General features: G+C 49.6%; 1 protein-coding gene across 2 annotated transcripts in view; it reads right to left on the reverse strand.

Moving 5' to 3' along the window:
* The window catches only part of LOC142251311 (relaxin receptor 1-like), a 1,991,578-nt gene that overhangs the window by 1,041,126 nt on the left and 931,522 nt on the right, over positions 1 to 18,930 (reverse strand). The window contains exon 5 of one of the 2 annotated variants that reach the window (XM_075323994.1): positions 17,758 to 17,829. The exons of the other annotated variant lie outside the window; for it this stretch is intronic. Coding sequence (XP_075180109.1) covers positions 17,758 to 17,829 — 72 coding nt within the window. The remainder of the gene's footprint in view (positions 1 to 17,757; positions 17,830 to 18,930) is intronic. 2 annotated transcript variants of the gene reach the window in all.

Here is an 18,930-nt window from a genome sequence, read left to right on the forward strand (position 1 = left end):
AGTCCAGATTTCTTGCTACTGCACATGTGCGAGCGCCGGAGACTAAGTCCAATCTTGGAGCCATTGCACATGTGCGGGTGACATCATCGCTGACACGAGGTCACATGTCTCTGACACCTTCTATGCCGATTGGTCGCTGGTCATGTGCTTGTGACGTCTTGCTCGGTGATAGGCCAGCATGACGTCACTCCTGTCGTTCTGGAAGCGGATTGGCTCTGGTGTCCTCCATCTTGGATGAGGCACAGAGTCTATATAAGACCCTGACACACGCCGCATGGTGCTCAGTCCTCTTGGTTCATGCATATGAGTAGACGCTCTGTGCGCGTTCCTCTAGGCATTCCTCTGTCTATGCTAGGTGAGCGCTACCGGCAGGGTAGCGTTCTTATACCTTACAGCTTCGGCTGCTGTCCGTATCCTTACCTCTTAGGGGAGCGGACATAGGCAGGTGCCTGAGGCACATGGTCTGGCTGGGCCTTGTGATTGTACTCGTAGGTGGACGTTGCCGCTAGGGTAACGTTCCTTATACTGCGTCTGGCAGTTGTTCGTATCCTCGCACACTAGGGGAGCGAACAGAGGTAGGAGCTTTGTGCGGCTTACGCTGCTGTTCGTCTCTTTTGCACCACTAGAAGAGCGGACCTAGGCAGGTGCCATATCTAGTGGTTCGTGTCCTCGCACACTAGTGGAGCGAACGCAGGTAGGAGCTTTGTGCGGCTTACGCTGCTGTTCGTCTCTTTTGCACCACTAGAAGAGCGGACCTAGGTAGGTGCCATTTCGCACACATTGCCTTTGTATCTGTGATTATTAACAGAGATCATTCCACACACCCTCCAAGTAAGGGAGGAATTGCTTTACTTTCTTATTATATCCTTCTGTGAGTTAACAGAGGTATTGCACTCTGCCATAGTCTGCAGCAAAGTCTTTGCACGGTGGACCCTGACTGTCTGATACTCCTTTCGGTTATTATCAGACAGCCCCCCGTAACATTAGGACTGAGCCAAGGGTCTGGCAGTTATGGCAGAATATCAGCAGTTACACCGTTACGTACAAGTACTTGAGTCACGGCTCAAGAGTATAGAGGATAAACCTCAGACTATGGTGACATCTGCACATGATCCTCGACTTGCTCTACCAAACAGATATTCTGGCGATGCCAGATCATGTCGTGGTTTCATTAGTCAGTGTCAGATACACCTAGAGGTTAACTCTTCTCGCTTCTCTACGGAGAGGTCCAGAGTAGGCTTTATCATCTCCTTACTTCAGGACAAAGCCTTAGAATGGGCGACTCCCCTATGGGAGCGCTCTGATGTGGTTACTCTGAGACATCAAGACTTTCTTGATGCTCTTAAGGCGGTATTCATGGGTCCGCAGGTTACCCATGATGCGGCCCTGAGACTGTTAGATCTATCTCAGGGTTCGTTATCCACTAGTTCTTATGCCATTGCTTTTAGAACTCTGGTGGCAGAACTAGATTGGCCAGAGAAGGTGTTGATTCCTATCTTCTGGAGAGGGTTGGCTGGCTATGTCAAGGATGCCCTTGCTACTCGTGAAGTCCCTGCTTCTCTGGAGGTCTTGATCACAGTAGCAACGAGGATCGATGTACGCCATAAGGAACGTAGACTCGAGGTCTCTTCCTCACGCCCTAAGCATCGGGCTATTCCAGTTGTTGAGGGTCCACTACCATCTTCCTCAGCATCTGAAACATCTCCCACTCCTATGGAGTTAGGTCATACGTTCTCCAGACTACGCAAGTCTGGTCCTCCTATATGTTACGTATGTCGTCAGGCTGGGCACTATGCCAACAAGTGTCCTAGTCGTCAGGGAAACTCCCTGGCCTAGTAACCATTAGAGGGGGGTTACTAGAGACGTCTTCTGCACCCTCTAAGTGTTGTATCCCAGGTCAGCTCTCGTTATCTGAGAATACATGGCCTATTATGGCTTTTGTGGATTCCGGAGCTGACGGGATTTTTGTGTCCTCAGGATTTGTAAAGAGACACAATATTCCCTCTATCATGTTAGAGGCGCCTATTCCTGTCCGTGTTGTTAATGGAACTATGTTGTCTGACTCCATTACATTGAGGACAGTTCCCTTGCGCCTTTCCCTGTCTCAGGGTCACATAGAGGAGATTTCTTTTCTTGTTTTGCCTGAGGGTATAGACGACGTCCTTCTGGGTCTTCCATGGCTTCGGACTCATGCTCCTCACATTGACTGGGAGTCTGACAGCATTATTAGTTGGGGTTCGAAATGTCAGTCCCGATGTCTTCCCTTACCACCTAAGGTCGTTGCAGTTGCATCAACTGATCTCTCTCCCATACCTACACCCTATTTGGATTTCGCTGACGTGTTCTCCAAACAGGGTGCTGAGGTTCTTCCACCCCATAGGCCGTATGACTGTGCCATAGACCTTATCCCAGGTTCGGTTCCACCTAAAGGCAGGGTTTACCCCCTGTCGATACCTGAGTCGGAGGCCATGTCGACCTATATAAGAGAGAGCTTAGAGAAGGGGTTCATTCGTAAGTCTGTCTCTCCCGCGGGAGCTGGGTTTTTCTTTGTTCGGAAGAAAGAGGGTGATTTGCGTCCCTGCATAGATTACAGGGGTCTCAACGCAATCACAATAAAGAACAAATACCCATTACCTTTAATTTCGGAGCTCTTTGACAGACTGAGAGGAGCTCAAGTTTTTACGAAGTTGGATCTGCGGGGTGCGTATAACTTGGTACGAATTCGAAAGGGTGACGAATGGAAGACCGCTTTTAACACCCGAGACGGTCACTATGAATACCTCGTCATGCCTTTTGGGTTATGTAATGCACCCGCAGTATTTCAGGACTTCGTAAATGATGTGTTCAGGGATTTACTGTTATCCTCAGTAGTGGTGTATCTGGACGACATCCTGATTTTTTCTCCTGATCTGGAGACTCATCGTCAGGATGTCGTTCGTGTCCTTTCCCGTTTAAGGGAGCACTCATTGTTTGCTAAACTCGAGAAATGTGTATTCGAGCAGTCCTCATTGCCTTTTTTGGGTTACATTATCTCACAAGAGGGTCTGGCTATGGATCCTGCGAAGCTCTCTGCTGTCCTGCAATGGTCCGAACCTCATTCCTTGAAGGCGGTGCAACGCTTCTTAGGATTTATAAATTATTACAGGCAGTTCATACCCCATTTTTCTACTTTGGTGGCCCCTTTGGTGGCCTTGACTAAGAAAGGTGCTAATCCCAAAGCCTGGTCTACTGAGACATCTCAGGCTTTTGAGGCAGTAAAAAGACACTTTTCAACTGCTCCCGTTCTTCAAAGACCCGATGAGAGTAAGCCCTTCCTCTTAGAGGTTGATGCCTCTTCAGTGGGTGCTGGTGCGGTCTTGTATCAAAAGAACGGTGCAGGTAGAAAAAGGCCGTGTTTCTTCTTTGCTAAAACCTTTTCACCGGCAGAGAGAAACTATACCATTGGGGATAGGGAACTGTTCGCCTTGAGATTAGCCTTGGAGGAGTGGCGTCACTTGCTGGAAGGAGCGAAACATCCTTTCCAGGTCTATACAGACCATAAGAATCTGACGTACTTACAAACCGCTCAGCGTCTGAATCCTCGCCAAGCCCGCTGGTCCTTGTTTTTCTCCCGCTTTCACTTCTCCATCAACTATTTGTCTGGGAGTAAGAATAACAAGGCAGACGCCCTGTCTCGCTCTATGCTTTCTACCCAGGAAGAGATTGACGAACCTCGTCTTATCCTTCCCTCCAGGGTTTTTCATACGCTCTCTCCTGTGACGTTAGACCAAATCCCACCGGGCAAGACATTTGTTCCGCCTGATCGACAGAATGATATACTGTCATGGGCCCACACCTCAAAGGTGGGTGGGCATTTTGGTATTAGGCGGACACGAGAGTTACTGGAGAGGTGGTATTGGTGGCCACACTTAGCCAGCCACGTCAAGAGATATGTCGGTTCCTGCTACTCGTGTGCTCGCAACCGTCCATTACGGCAGAGACCGGCTGGGCTCTTGCATCCTTTACCAGTGCCAGATAGACCATGGGAGGTGGTAGGCATGGACTTTGTGGGTGATCTTCCATGTTCACAGGGACATAGATTTGTGTGGGTCATTACGGACCATTTCTCCCGGATGGTTCATCTCGTACCGTTATCGAGAATCCCATCTTCCAGGGTACTAGCCAAACTATTCCTCAAGCATGTCTTTAGGCTTCACGGGATGCCAGATCGTATCATTTGTGATAGAGGCCCGCAATTTACTTCCCGTTTCTGGCGAGATCTTTGTAGCCTTCTGCAAATTGAGTTGAATCTCTCTTCGGCATACCATCCGGAGACTAATGGTTTGGTTGAACGTACCAATCAATCTATGATTATATACCTTCGACACTTTGTTGCTGAGAACCACGATAACTGGTCCTCCCTCCTACCCTGGGCAGAATTTGCCCTTAACAATTCGCTGGCTGAGGCCACTGGGCAGACACCGTTCGTACTCAATAATGGGCAACACCCTAGGGTACCGGTACCGTTTCCCGCTGCTGCACCTCCTCCTCTTGTGGCCGACTGGGCAACTAATGCCAGAGAGGTTTGGGATCGGACTCAAGAGTCGATCCAAGCAGCTAAGGACCGTATGAAGACGGTGTCCGATCGGTTTCGTCGCCCGGCTCCTGTCTTTTCTCCAGGGGACTTTGTGTGGCTCTCTGCAAAACACGTGAGACTTAGAGTGAGCTCTGTCAAATTTGCTCCTCGCTTCCTGGGTCCTTATGAGGTTCTTCGACAGGTAAATCCTGTAGTCTATCAATTGAAGTTACCTGTCCATCTTAGGATTCATGACAAATTCCATGTCTCACTGCTAAAGCCGGCTATTTTACCTCACGCTCGTGAAGTGCACTCTCCTGCCTCTGATTCCTCTCGCTCTAGCTATGAGGTACGAGCCATAGTTGGTTCTAAGATGGTTAGAGGGCGCAGGTTCTTCTTGATAGATTGGGAGGGCTATGGCCCGGAACATCGCTCTTGGGAGCCTGAGGAGGCTGTCCATGCTCCCGACTTAGTTGCCGATTATCTGCGTCGCCGGGAGGGGGGCCCTTGAGGGGGAGGTACTGTTACGGTTGCTGCGAGCACTGGAGACTATGTCCAGATTTCTTGCTACTGCACATGTGCGAGCGCTGGAGACTAAGTCCAGATTTCTTGCTACTGCACATGTGCGAGCGCTGGAGACTAAGTCCAGATTTCTTGCTACTGCACATGTGCGAGCGCTGGAGACTAAGTCCAGATTTCTTGCTACTGCACATGTGCGAGCGCTGGAGACTAAGTCCAGATTTCTTGCTACTGCACATGTGCGAGCGCCGGAGACTAAGTCCAATCTTGGAGCCATTGCACATGTGCGGGTGACATCATCGCTGACACGAGGTCACATGTCTCTGACACCTTCTATGCCGATTGGTCGCTGGTCATGTGCTTGTGACGTCTTGCTCGGTGATAGGCCAGCATGACGTCACTCCTGTCGTTCTGGAAGCGGATTGGCTCTGGTGTCCTCCATCTTGGATGAGGCACAGAGTCTATATAAGACCCTGACACACGCCGCATGGTGCTCAGTCCTCTTGGTTCATGCATATGAGTAGACGCTCTGTGCGCGTTCCTCTAGGCATTCCTCTGTCTATGCTAGGTGAGCGCTACCGGCAGGGTAGCGTTCTTATACCTTACAGCTTCGGCTGCTGTCCGTATCCTTACCTCTTAGGGGAGCGGACATAGGCAGGTGCCTGAGGCACATGGTCTGGCTGGGCCTTGTGATTGTACTCGTAGGTGGACGTTGCCGCTAGGGTAACGTTCCTTATACTGCGTCTGGCAGTTGTTCGTATCCTCGCACACTAGGGGAGCGAACAGAGGTAGGAGCTTTGTGCGGCTTACGCTGCTGTTCGTCTCTTTTGCACCACTAGAAGAGCGGACCTAGGCAGGTGCCATATCTAGTGGTTCGTGTCCTCGCACACTAGTGGAGCGAACGCAGGTAGGAGCTTTGTGCGGCTTACGCTGCTGTTCGTCTCTTTTGCACCACTAGAAGAGCGGACCTAGGTAGGTGCCATTTCGCACACATTGCCTTTGTATCTGTGATTATTAACAGAGATCATTCCACACACCCTCCAAGTAAGGGAGGAATTGCTTTACTTTCTTATTATATCCTTCTGTGAGTTAACAGAGGTATTGCACTCTGCCATAGTCTGCAGCAAAGTCTTTGCACGGTGGACCCTGACTGTCTGATACTCCTTTCGGTTATTATCAGACAGCCCCCCGTAACACTAACCCCCACTGCTTGGTGTTACCTTCACTGGCAATGGAAAATCCACGGAAGCATTTTTTTTGCCAAAAATCTAAAAAAAAAAATGACGTGGGCTTCGTTAAATTTTTGTATGCTAGCCAGGTACAGAAGGCAGGTACGGCTGCCCCCAACCCCCAGCTGCCTATTTGTACCCGGCTGTGAACTAAAAATATAGGGAAGCCCTTTTTTTTAATTATTTCATGAATTTCATGAATTAATTAAAAAAAATAAAAACGACGTGGGCTTCGCCCCATTTTTGTGTCCAGCCGGGTACAACTAGGCATCTGGGGATTGGAATCCACAGCACAGGTTAGCCTGAGGTTTCTGGGCGCCTCTGCTGCGAATTGCAGTCCGCAGCCGCCCCAGAAATTGGCGCTCTCATAGAATCGCCATCTTCTGGCGCTGTATCCAACTCTTCCAGCAGCCCTGAAGCCGGGTGGCTTGCTGGGTAATAATGAGTTAATACTAGCTATGTTTTACTAGCTAGTATTAAGCCAGAGATTCTTAATGTCAGGCACGTTTGACCCGGCCATTAAGGATCTCCAATAAAGGGTTGAAAAAAAGACACCACACAAAGAAAAAATACTTTAATAGAAATAAATACACAGACACATTAGAGACTCCATCTTTATTACCCCCTGTCATCCCTCCACGATCCATGGTCTTCTGTCTTCTTTCTCCTTCAACACATGCAGCTCTGTCTGCTCCATCAGACAGCACAGCTGCATAGGGGAAGACGCTGTGCTCCGTGCAGAAATCACTCAGAAATGTGAGAGTGACCACAAGCTCCCGACTCTAAGCGGTGGCACGGGTTGCCATAGCAACGGTGCTCCGATCACATGATTCCGGTGCCGCTGCCTGCTGATAGCGGGACGTCCCCGTCACCGCTACCAAGCGCGTTGCTATGGCAACGGTGATCTCCGTTATTGACTGGCTGTGTCACCGGTCAGAAGCCGGCTTCTGCGGACGCTGGTAACCACAGTAAACATTGGGTAACCAAGGAGCCCTTTCCTTGGTTACCTGATGTTTATCTTCGTTACCAGCGTCCGCCGCTGTCATGTTGTCAGTGCCGGCTCCCTGCTCCGTGCACACATAGCCAGACTACACATCGGGTAAAATTAACCCAATGTGTACTGTGGCTAGGAGTGCAGGGAGCCAGCGCTAAGCGGAAGTGCGCTGGTAACCAAGGTAAAGATCGGGTTGGTTAACCGATATTTACCTTAGTTACCAAGCGTAGCATCGCTTCCACGCGTGCTGCTGGCTGGGGGCTGGGGGCTGGTCACTGGTTGCTGGTGAGATCTGCCTGTGTGACAGCTCACTAGCAACCCGTGTAGCGACGCTCCAGCGATCCCTGCCAGGTCAGGTTGCTGGTGGGATCGCTGGAGCGTAACAGAGAGATGTAATGACAGGTCCTAGCATGTCAGCGTCATAGTCATGTGACCAGTCTGTAGCCAATGAGATAATAGACACGTGACTGGTCACATGGCTATTTTGACGTCACGATAGGTCCTGCATCACTGCTGGCAGTGCTGGTTACCGGGAAGATTCAGCGATCATCAGATGGAATAGCAGCAGAAGACAGAGTGCTGGACGGATCACGGGGACAGGTAAGTGTAATGGCAATGTTTATTACCTGCATGTGTACATTTATAATGTGTTTTTATGTGTTTGTGATTGCCTCCCATTGTTTCCTATGGGGTTCGAGCGGTTCGCCGAACCGGTTCACCGAACTCGAACCAGACCTCGGTTCGGCGAGCCGAACTCGAGCCGAACTGCGGCCGGTTCGCTCATCTCTAGTCAAGACTTCAAAATAGGTCTGAAATTTATGTCATGTGGGTAGTGCCAGGCTTCTGGGTGTGTTCTTGTCCCAGCGCAGCACCTCCACATGCCCCCGCTCCCAGACCTTGGTGGGGCCGCCGCTCACCTCACCTGTCTGGCAGTCCCACACTCTCCTCTCCTGTCCATCTGCCGGCCTACGCTGACATCTTTGATAACAAGCAGGCTGACATGTTGCCGACTCACAGGCCCTACGACTGTCCTATTGACCTTCTCCCAGGGTCAACTTTTCCTCATGGGCGTATCTATGTCCTGTTGCAGAGACCCAAACCTTGCCGAAGTATGTAAAGGAGAACCTGGCCCGAGGCTTCACCCAAAAGTTTTCTTCTCCTGCCGGAGCGGGCTTCTTATTTGTCAAGAAAAAGGATGGGTCTCTGTGGCCTCGTATTGGCTACCAGTGGCTGAATAAGATCACGGTAAAGAATAAATATCCACTTCCTCTTATTCCTCAACCGTTGGACCATCTTCGAGGCGCCAAGATCTACTATAAGCTCTATCTCTGAGGAGCGTCCAATCTGGTCCAGATCCGGTCAGGTGACGAATGGAACATGGACATTACGAATATCGAGTGATGCCCTTCGGACTTAATAATGCCCCACCGTCTTCAAGGAATTTGTGAACGATGTATTCCGAGACTTTCTGTACACCTATGTGGTAGTATACCGGAACAACATACTCATCGTTTCTCCAGATCTATCTACCCACCGGAGGCATGTTCGGCTGATCTTTCAGATGTTGAGGGAGAACCGCCTCTTTATTAACTTGAGAAGTGGCTGTTCGAGCAAACCTCATTGCCTTTCTTACGCTACATAGTCACAGATACCAGCCTGAAGATTTTTGCCGCTTTTGCGATCGTTTTAGGTCGCACATAAGTGTCACACACTGTGATATCGTTAATGATGCCGGATGTGCGTCACAAACAACGTGACCCCGACGATAAATCATTAACGATATCGCAGCGTGTAAAGCCCACTTTAGTCTTTTTTTAACCTTTGTAACTATGTAGCTATATGTAACATTTTGAATAGATTGCACACATAGACTAGTCAGGCTAAACTATGTAACCTCACTCCCGCCACTGACAGTTCACAATGCACATAGCAAGCTGTGAGGCAGTGGTGTGAGCGAGGTTATACACTGCTCAACCTTATGATCACTGCTACATCTACAACAAAGAAAACAGTGATATTAAAACTGCACCAGGCAGTCCAGTAAGATACATAATTTCATTCTGCTGCTCTCAGATTACATAACAAAAACCTGCTGGCAGATTCCCTTTAAAGTACTTGTCTACTACTTGGACAACCCTTGCGCAATTGCTATATTCCCCTACGTAAAATAAAAACACCGGGGGATGAAATCAAGTTTTCTTTCTTGTGCAAACACGGGTAACATATAGTGCAGGGAAGGGGAGCCAAAGCCTCGGACAATGGTGACCGTTTTGTGCTAGTGTGGCACTTCTACGGGTCCTTTTTCCTTGAACTTGCACATTTAGTGGATGACTAAATTCTTTTTTTCCCCACTGTAAATTTGACTTGCAACTATTAGGATATGATTAGTTATGCAGATTCTCATCATGTCATTGCATTGTTATTGTTTTGCTCCTGGTGGTGGAAAAATCTTTTTCTTCCTATATGCTACAAATTACAACCTGTTCTCACATTTTCTAATAGCTCAGTGTGTTAGTAAATTTATTACCACGTGAAAGTCACTGGTTTGAATCAAGGAGCAGCCATGAAGAAGATTTCCCAAGAAAAGAGAAACAGCATCATCTGGCTCATCAACAGCGGTCTCTTGTCCAAGAATATTACCAAACTCCATCATGTGAGTACCATGATAGTTGGAAGAATACAAAGTCCATCTGTCACGGCCGGGCGGTCGGGCAGACCCAGGAGGTGGATCCACTGGACCGAACTCTCTGAGATGGTGGTAGGGAGTCCGGCAGCTGAAGCACTGATGGGCAGTAGAACAGTCCGTGCAAGAGAAGGCAGCGGAGGAGTCCCAGGGACCACGGAGTCACAGAAGGTGGTCTTGGTGACGTAGCTCAGGTTCGGAGGCCGAGGTGATATCAGGCGGGGTCCGGAACCTCTGGAGCAAGATGACGGGTCACCGCAGGGATCCGGGATGGTACGGACTGTCAGATGGCAGACGGACAGCGTGCGGGGATCAGGACACGGCAGACTGGATGGCGAGGCAGGTACGGCTCTACAAAGACAGATAGGTGAGTACAGGCACATAAACACCAAGAGACCTGACTCCTAGCTCAGGGAACACGAAGATCAGGCCCCGCCCCCTTGGACAATGACCCCCTATATACCCTGTACCTGTGCAACCTCATTTCCTGTTAATGGACGCTGGCCCTTTAAGAAAGGGTCAGTGACCGCGCGCGCGCCCTAATGCGCATGCGCGCCGCCCGGGTGCCAGAAGCCAGGGAAGGAGGCTGCGAGGAGGACGCAGGGGAGCCGGCCAGGTCCAGGGAAGCTGTCGGGCGCCGGGATCGGGGGCCCGGAGCCCTGGGACGGACGGAATCCGGTGACTGGGGAGCGGAGAGCGTGGCAGGTGAGCCGAGGAACGGGGGTGAGGACCCGGGGAGCGTGACAGTACCCCCCCCCCCCACGCCCCCCTCCCCGCAACCGGGACATGAAGGCACGGATAAGAGGAGTGCCCACGTTCTCCCTGGGTTCCCAAGACCTATCCTCAGGACCATACCCTTCCCAGTCCACCAGGAAGAACTGTCGACCTCGTACGGTCTTCATGGCCACGATATCCCTTACCGCATAGATGTCATCATCGGCAATAGGAGGAGGGGCCGGACTGGCAGCAGCGGAGAAGGGACCAAGGACAACCGGCTTGAGCAGAGAGACGTGGAAGGAGTTGGGTATCCTCATCGTGGCCGGGAGCTGTAGCTTGTAGGATACCTCATTGATCTTGCTGAGGACCTTAAACGGCCCGATGTAGCGAGGACCCAGCTTGTAGGAAGGTATCTTCAATCGGATGTACTGGGAAGCAAGCCAGACCAGGTCACCAGGAGAGAAACACGGAGGATCCAGACGTCTCTTGTCAGCGTGTTTCTTCATCCGCTGGGAAGCGCGCCCAAGGGACGCTTTGACAGAGTCCCAAATGGTAGCAAAGTCACGAACTGCAGTATCAGCAGCCGGAACATCCGATGAAGGGGATATAGGCAATGGGACGGCGGGCTGGAGTCCATAAACAACATGGAAGGGAGATTCGGAGGATGACTCACTGACGTGGTGGTTATGGGAGAATTCAGCCCAAGGCAGAAGCGAGGACCAGTCGTCGTGATGGGCGTTGACATAGTGACGTAGGTATGAGGTCACGATTTGATTGACCCTCTCCACTTGGCCGTTAGACTGAGGATGGTAAGAAGAAGAAAAGTCCAGAGTCACTCCCAGATGTTTGCATAGAGCCCTCCAGAAGCGGGAGGTGAACTGCGTTCCTCTGTCGGACACTATGTGGGATGGAAAGCCATGCAAGCGGAAGATGTGATGTATATAGGCTTCCGCGAGTTCCTGAGCAGAGGGCAGTCCGGCCATAGGAACGAAGTGGGCCATTTTGGAGAATCGATCAACCACGACCCATATGACTGTGTGCCCGGAGGATAATGGCAAGTCCGTAATAAAGTCCATTGCTATGTGTTGCCACGGGACTGAGGGTATCGGTAAAGGCAGAAGACGGCCATGGGGCAAGTGTTTGGGCGTCTTGTTCCTGGCACAGGAAGAGCAGGCAGAGACAAAAGCAGCGACGTCCGTGCGAAGGGATGGCCACCAGTAATGGCGTACAATCGCACCCCATGTTCTCTTCTGACCAGCATGCCCGGCTGTTTTTGAGGCATGACCCCAGTGTAACACTTTTTGCCTGTCGGTATCGGAGACATAGGTCTTCCCGGGCGGTATCTGGGCTAGGGTAACAGGGGCCACCGGAATGATGTTGCTAGGACAGATGATGGGTTGGGTAGTCTCTTCCTCCTGCTCCATGGGCATGAAAGACCTGGACAAGGCATCAGCGCGTACATTCTTGTCCGCGGGTCGGAAGTGAAGCTGAAAGTCGAACCTGGCAAAGAATAAGGACCACCTGGCTTGCCGTGGGTTCAGTCGCTGAGCGGACCGCAGGTATTCTAGGTTCTTGTGGTCCGTGTAGATGATCACGGGATACACTGCACCTTCCAGGAGGTAGCGCCATTCCTCCAGTGCCAGTTTGACTGCCAAGAGCTCTCGGTCCCCGATGGTATAGTTGCGTTCAGGCGCTGAGAAGCCCTTGGAGAAGAATCCGCAAGTCACCATCTTCCCGGAGGAGGACTTCTGCATGAGCACTGCTCCGGCTCCTGAGGAGGAGGCATCCACCTCCAAGGTGAACTGGCGGTTCAACTCCGGACGGTGAAGTACAGGCGAGGAAGCAAAAGCCCGCTTCAAAGAGCCAAACGCGGCGTCGGCCGCAGGCGACCAGTCCTTTGGATTTGCCTCTTTCTTAGTCAAAGCGGAAAGTGGAGCAGTCAGAGCAGAGAAGTGAGGGACGAATTGGCGGTAGTAGTTGGCGAATCCCAGGAAGCGTTGGATTGCCTTCAGTCCAGAAGGGGGAGGCCAGTTGAGAATGGCGGAGACCTTCTTGGGATCCATCTGCAGTCCAGTCTCAGAGATGATGTACCCCAGAAAGGGGAGAGAAGACTGCTCAAAGACACACTTCTCATACTTTGCGTACAGACGGTTCTCTCTTAGTCGTCGTAGAACCAGCTGTACGTGCTCTCTGTGGGTTGGGAGGTCCGGAGAGAAGACAAGGATGTCATCTAGATATACTACCACACAGGTGTAGAGGAGGTCTCGGAACACGTCGTTCACCAGTTCTTGGAAGACGGCAGGGGCGTTACACAGGCCGAAGGGCATCACGCAGTACTCATAATGTCCATCGCGCGTATTAAACGCGGTCTTCCATTCGTCACCAGAGCGGATGCGCACCAGATTGTAAGCACCCCGAAGATCCAGCTTGGTGAACAGACGAGCTCCTCTAAGCCGGTCAAACAATTCGGGGATGAGCGGCAGAGGGTACTTGTTCTTAACAGTGATCTGATTCAGACCCCGGTAGTCGATGCAGGGACGTAAATCGCCCTCTTTTTTCTTGACAAAGAAGAAACCTGCTCCAGCAGGAGAGGAGGATCTCCGAATGAATCCCCTAGCCAGGCTCTCTGAGATGTAAGTCGACATAGCCCGTGTTTCGGCTGGAGATAAAGGATATATCCGTCCTCGTGGTGGCGTTGTTCCAGGGAGCAGGTCGATGGCACAATCGTAGGGGCGATGTGGCGGCAGTACCTCGGATTCTTTTTTATCAAAGACATCAGCAAAGGACCAATAAGCCGAGGGCAGCCCCGGTAGGTTCTCAGGAACCGGAGGTCGTCGGATGGGTTGTGTGGATTTTAGGCATCTCTCATGACACGAAGCACCCCAGCGGGTGATTTCGCCAGTGCCCCAGCTGACTGATGGTTCGTGAGTCCGTAACCATGGAAGGCCCAGCAGGATCTGATGGGACATGTGCGGAAGGACGTAGAAGGCGATGTTCTCGGTGTGAAGAGCACCGATGCGCAGTTCAACCGGCCTGGTGGTCCAGGAGATGGTGTCAGAAAGGGGTCTCCCATCCACAGAGGCAATCACCAGGGACCTGTTGAGTGGGATAACAGGCACCTGGTATTTGTCCACGGTGGCTTGCTGGATGAAATTGCCTGCTGCCCCGGAATCAAGATAGGCCTCAGCCGTGAACCGCGTCTCTCCCGTTGTCACTTGCACGGTCCATGTGACCGGATCAGAGAGAGTCCCAGCACCTAGGGTGGCCTCTCCTACCAACCCTAGGCTTTGGAGTTTCCCGGCCTTTCCGGACAGGAACGGAGGAGGTGTGTGCCCTCACCGCAGTAAAAGCAGAGACCCTGGGCAAGCCGCTCTGCTCTACGTTGTGCAGACTGACGCACTCGGTCAATCTGCATGGGCTCGTGGACGGGACTCCCAGCTGTTGATGACTGAGGTACGGAGGGCTTCTGAGGAGGAGATGAATGCCGTAACGGGCGTCTCTCACGAGATAGCTCTTTAGAGCGCTCCTGAAAACGTATGTCCACACGAGTTGCTAGGGCAATCAGGGCATCTAGGGTGGAGGGCACGTCCCGACCCGCCAACTCATCCTTGATGCGACTCGAGAGTCCCTCCCAGAAGGCGGCTGTTAGGGCCTCATTATTCCACCCGAGTTCTGAAGCCAACGTGCGAAAACGGATGGCGTATTGGCCCACCGTCAGTGTTCCTTGACGTAGGCGGAGGAGTGATGAAGCAGAGGCAGAAGCGCGTCCCGGCTCGTCAAAGGTGCTGCGGAATGCCTGCAGGAACTGTTGAAGATCCTTGGTCATGGGGTCCTCCTTCTCCCACAAGGGGTTCATCCACGCCAGCGCCTCGCCCTCTAGGTGGGACATTATAAAGGCGACCTTGGCTTGGTCGGAGGCGAACAGATGTGGCAGCTGCGTGAAATGAAGGGAACATTGATTTATGAAGCCCCTGCAGGTCTTGGGATCTCCAGCATAACGAGGAGGTGACGCCAAACGGAGTCGGGAAGCATCTGACGAGGTTGCCACTGGTGCGGGGGCCATGGCTTGCCTGGCGGGGGACCTGGGTGCCGCAGGCGTCATTGATGCTTGTAATGTGTACAGGCGGGTGTCCACGGAGGTCATGAATTGCAGCATGCGGGTCTGGACTTCACGCTGGCGTTGGAGTTCCTCTTGCAGAGCCATTAGTGCTGCAGCGGGATCCATGGCCTGATCTTACTGTCACGGCCGGGCGGTCGGGCAGACCCAGGAGGTGGATCCACTGGACCGAACTCTCTGAGATGGTGGTAGGGAGTCCGGCAGCTGAAGCACTGATGGGCAGTAGAACAGTCCGTGCAAGAGAAGGCAGCGGAGGAGTCCCAGGGACCACGGAGTCACAGAAGGTGGTCTTGGTGACGTAGCTCAGGTTCGGAGGCCGAGGTGATATCAGGCGGGGTCCGGAACCTCTGGAGCAAGATGACGGGTCACCGCAGGGATCCGGGATGGTACGGACTGTCAGATGGCAGACGGACAGCGTGCGGGGATCAGGACACGGCAGACTGGATGGCGAGGCAGGTACGGCTCTACAAAGACAGATAGGTGAGTACAGGCACATAAACACCAAGATACCTGACTCCTAGCTCAGGGAACACGAAGATCAGGCCCCGCCCCCTTGGACAATGACCCCCTATATACCCTGTACCTGTGCAACCTCATTTCCTGTTAATGGACGCTGGCCCTTTAAGAAAGGGTCAGTGACCGCGCGCGCGCCCTAATGCGCATGCGCGCCGCCCGGGTGCCAGAAGCCAGGGAAGGAGGCTGCGAGGAGGACGCAGGGGAGCCGGCCAGGTCCAGGGAAGCTGTCGGGCGCCGGGATCGGGGGCCCGGAGCCCTGGGACGGACGGAATCCGGTGACTGGGGAGCGGAGAGCGTGGCAGGTGAGCCGAGGAACGGGGGTGAGGACCCGGGGAGCGTGACACCATCCATTCATTCAAAAGCCAAGAGGTGGATGTCCAGGTAAAATATCAGTGTAAACAAATCAGCTTATAGCAAAGTCTATCAATTTTGGCTCGACAAACAGAGCAGTAGAAGCTGCTCATATGCTTCATAATAGTGAGATCACAGAAATCAATGTAAGCACTGTGCGATGCACGTTACATAAGTCTGGAATAATGGCCAGAGAAAAGGTAAAAAATCTGCAATTTCAATATCATCATAGGAAGCGTTGTCTCGAGTTTGCAAAATAGTACAAAAAAAGACAGTAGAAGATCGGAAACAGGTGATTTGGGTAATGACAGTAAAGTCAATAGTAAAGTGCTGCAGAATATGTTGGTGCAATATAAATAAAAAATATAGTTATTATTAATACACTAGGGGCTCTGATGGGTGCAAACGACTCTGTAAAAAATAAGGGACAAAGTGGCTAACAAATCGAGAAATTGAAGGAGCTGCCAAGTTTGGTAGAGAAAGCCTCATGATATGGGATTGTTTTACAGCCAAAGACATTGTATACTTGACCAGGATCAATGGTGGTCCCAATGCTGAGCTATATGTGAGTATATCAGAAGATGGGTATGGAAAGGATGACATAGTGTTCCAAAAGGACAACAGCCCGAAGCATTTATCGAGATTGGTGAAGAAATGGTTCGGAAGAATCCAGACACTGTTAAAAGCCAAAGGTGGATTTGTAAAATGGTAACAAAAGTATAAAAATGAAAACAGCTTTTTAGGAGCAAATCAGTAGCAAAGCCGTGAAATTACAAAAATTTGCATAACTAATCATATGCTAAATAGTTGCAAGTGAAATTTATGTATGATATAGCCAAGATGATTGTCTATAAAATGAAGGTAGTCTGGCGTTTGAAGCTGTAGTGGATGGGGAGATATGGATCCTGAAAGTCAAAAGTTCAAAACATTGTTACCCGTTTGCTTGACAGAATAACTGAGATTTGGAGGAAGCCAGAGAACAGCAGCCGCTCTCACTTCTTTTTATTGTAATTTTTGTCCAAAGTAAGGCTATGTGCGCACTTTGCGTTTTCTCCTGCGTTTCAGCAGCATTTTGAACTGCAGCGTTTTCATGCCAAAAGGCATGCGTTTTGATTTACAATAATAGTCTATGGCAAATGACGATTTCCTGTCCGCACTTTGCGTTTCAAAACGCTGCGTTTAATTTGCATAATTTGTGGCAAAAAACAAGCAGCATATCAATTGTTTTTTGCCATTTGGGCTGCGTTTTGCTAACATTGAAGTCAATTAGAAGTAGCAAAAAGCAAGGAACATCAAAATTCCAGCGTTTTACCTGCTTTTTAGGTGCAGAAAACATGCCTTTTGGACTACATAAACGCATGCTTTTCTGACATCAAAATAATGAAATGATATGTCCCTTTACACACACACATAGTCCGACAATTAAAATAAAGAAAAATATTAATTTATTGCTATTTTAGCGATAAATATTATAAAGCCGCTATAATTAGAGGAAATATAACTATTATCGTTATTATTTCAGTAATTGTGTTCCTTTTTTTCCCCTTTTTTCATTGTGTTTGACTGTTTAAACTTTATTTAGCAGTGTCTTTATGTTCAAAACGCATTTATCTGAACGCAATGGAAAAGCACGTAAAAAGCGCTAAAAACACGGTAAAAATGAATGCGTATTTACCGCTAATTTGTGGTCAAAAGCAACTTTGGCAAAAGCAATATCTGCCAGAGGATGCATTTAGAACTGCAACTAGGATGACGCAAAGTGCGGACATAGCCTTAGTGAGAGTGAAATGGCTGCTAATTGACTGCAAGGCTCACAGGGTATAACAACAACATACGAGACCAGGGAGGCCCAGCGCTGATGCCGTTGGATCGGGGCTGACATCAAAAATGAGCATAGACTTTTTATTTTACACCAGGGAATATTGCAATTGAGAAGGGGTTGTTTGAGTAGTGGTCAACTCCTGAAAGCCCTAAATAGCAGAATATGGTTAGTGTGTGAAATTGAGGTTTGAAAACAGTGCAGAATTGTGTGTTATTCCAACAAAGCGATTATTATATTTTCTTGTGGTTACTTACAGCTTCTCCAAATCCTGGTATAAATGAAAGACACCATCTGGTAAAGATTTGATTTTATTGTCCTTTAGGTCACTAAAGAAAAGCAGACCAAAGTCACAAATCATTTTATACAACATATGACACATCACATGATTGCTCATAATAAGTTGTAGAAAACTGCAATATATTGTCATAAATTGATCACTAATGCATTTTTTAAATCCATAAAGAGATTGTTCATCTAATTGTTTCAATTTGTTTTAAAAGCAAACTAATTAAAGGGGTTGGTCACCATTTTTCTAATGATGGCCTATCCTTAGCATAGGCCATAATTACCTGATTGGTTGGTCCAGCACTCCTGCTGATTATCTGCTACCAGCGCTGAACGAAATTTCTTGGACGCACAGCATTTCCATCAGAACTATAGTGGCCACAGTTGTGTTTTCAAGATACACCCTTCATTAACCAGCCACACTGAGGCTATGTGCGCACGTTGCGTCGGAGTACCTGCAGTTTATTCTGCACGTTTTCCTTCCCTTGGTTTTTGACCAAATGGCTTTTGACCATGTTTTAGCGCTAAAAAAGCATGCGTTTTTACCGCATTTTTACCGCGTTTTCAGCGCTTTTTACCTGCATTTTCACCTGCGTTTCTGCAGATGCGTTTTGTAGATCAAGACACTGAGAAATAAAGTTGAAATAGTCAAAAAGAATGAAAAAAGAGAAAAAAAGTATAAAATTAACTTTTAATAAAAATATATGGGAAATTATCAATTTTAATGAAAAAATAGTGGTTATGCACATTTTAACAGAAAAATAGGTGAAGTTTATTATTTTTTAACATTTAAATTTTCGGTTATTGTGTGTGTGTAAAGGAACATTAGAACCCATTAATTTTTGGCCAGAAAAGCATGCGTTTTTGGAGCCAAAAACGCAGTGGAAAAGCAGGTAAAAAGCATGAAAAATGCAGGAATTGTGCTTTTGGTTGCATTTTGCCATTTCTCATTGACTCCAATGTTAAGGAAACGCTGCAGAAATGGCAAAAACAACTGACATGCTGCTTCTTTTTCAGCATGGTTTTTGACCACAAATATGCAAATTAAACGCTGCAGAAAAAAAAGCAAAGTGCAGACAGGATTTCTGCTTTTCCCATAGACTTTGCTGGAAAACAAAAACGCATGCGTTTTAGCGCAAAAA

The sequence above is a fragment of the Anomaloglossus baeobatrachus genome, chromosome 9, assembly GCF_048569485.1.
Source record: "Anomaloglossus baeobatrachus isolate aAnoBae1 chromosome 9, aAnoBae1.hap1, whole genome shotgun sequence".
Taxonomy (NCBI): Eukaryota; Metazoa; Chordata; class Amphibia; order Anura; family Aromobatidae; genus Anomaloglossus; species Anomaloglossus baeobatrachus.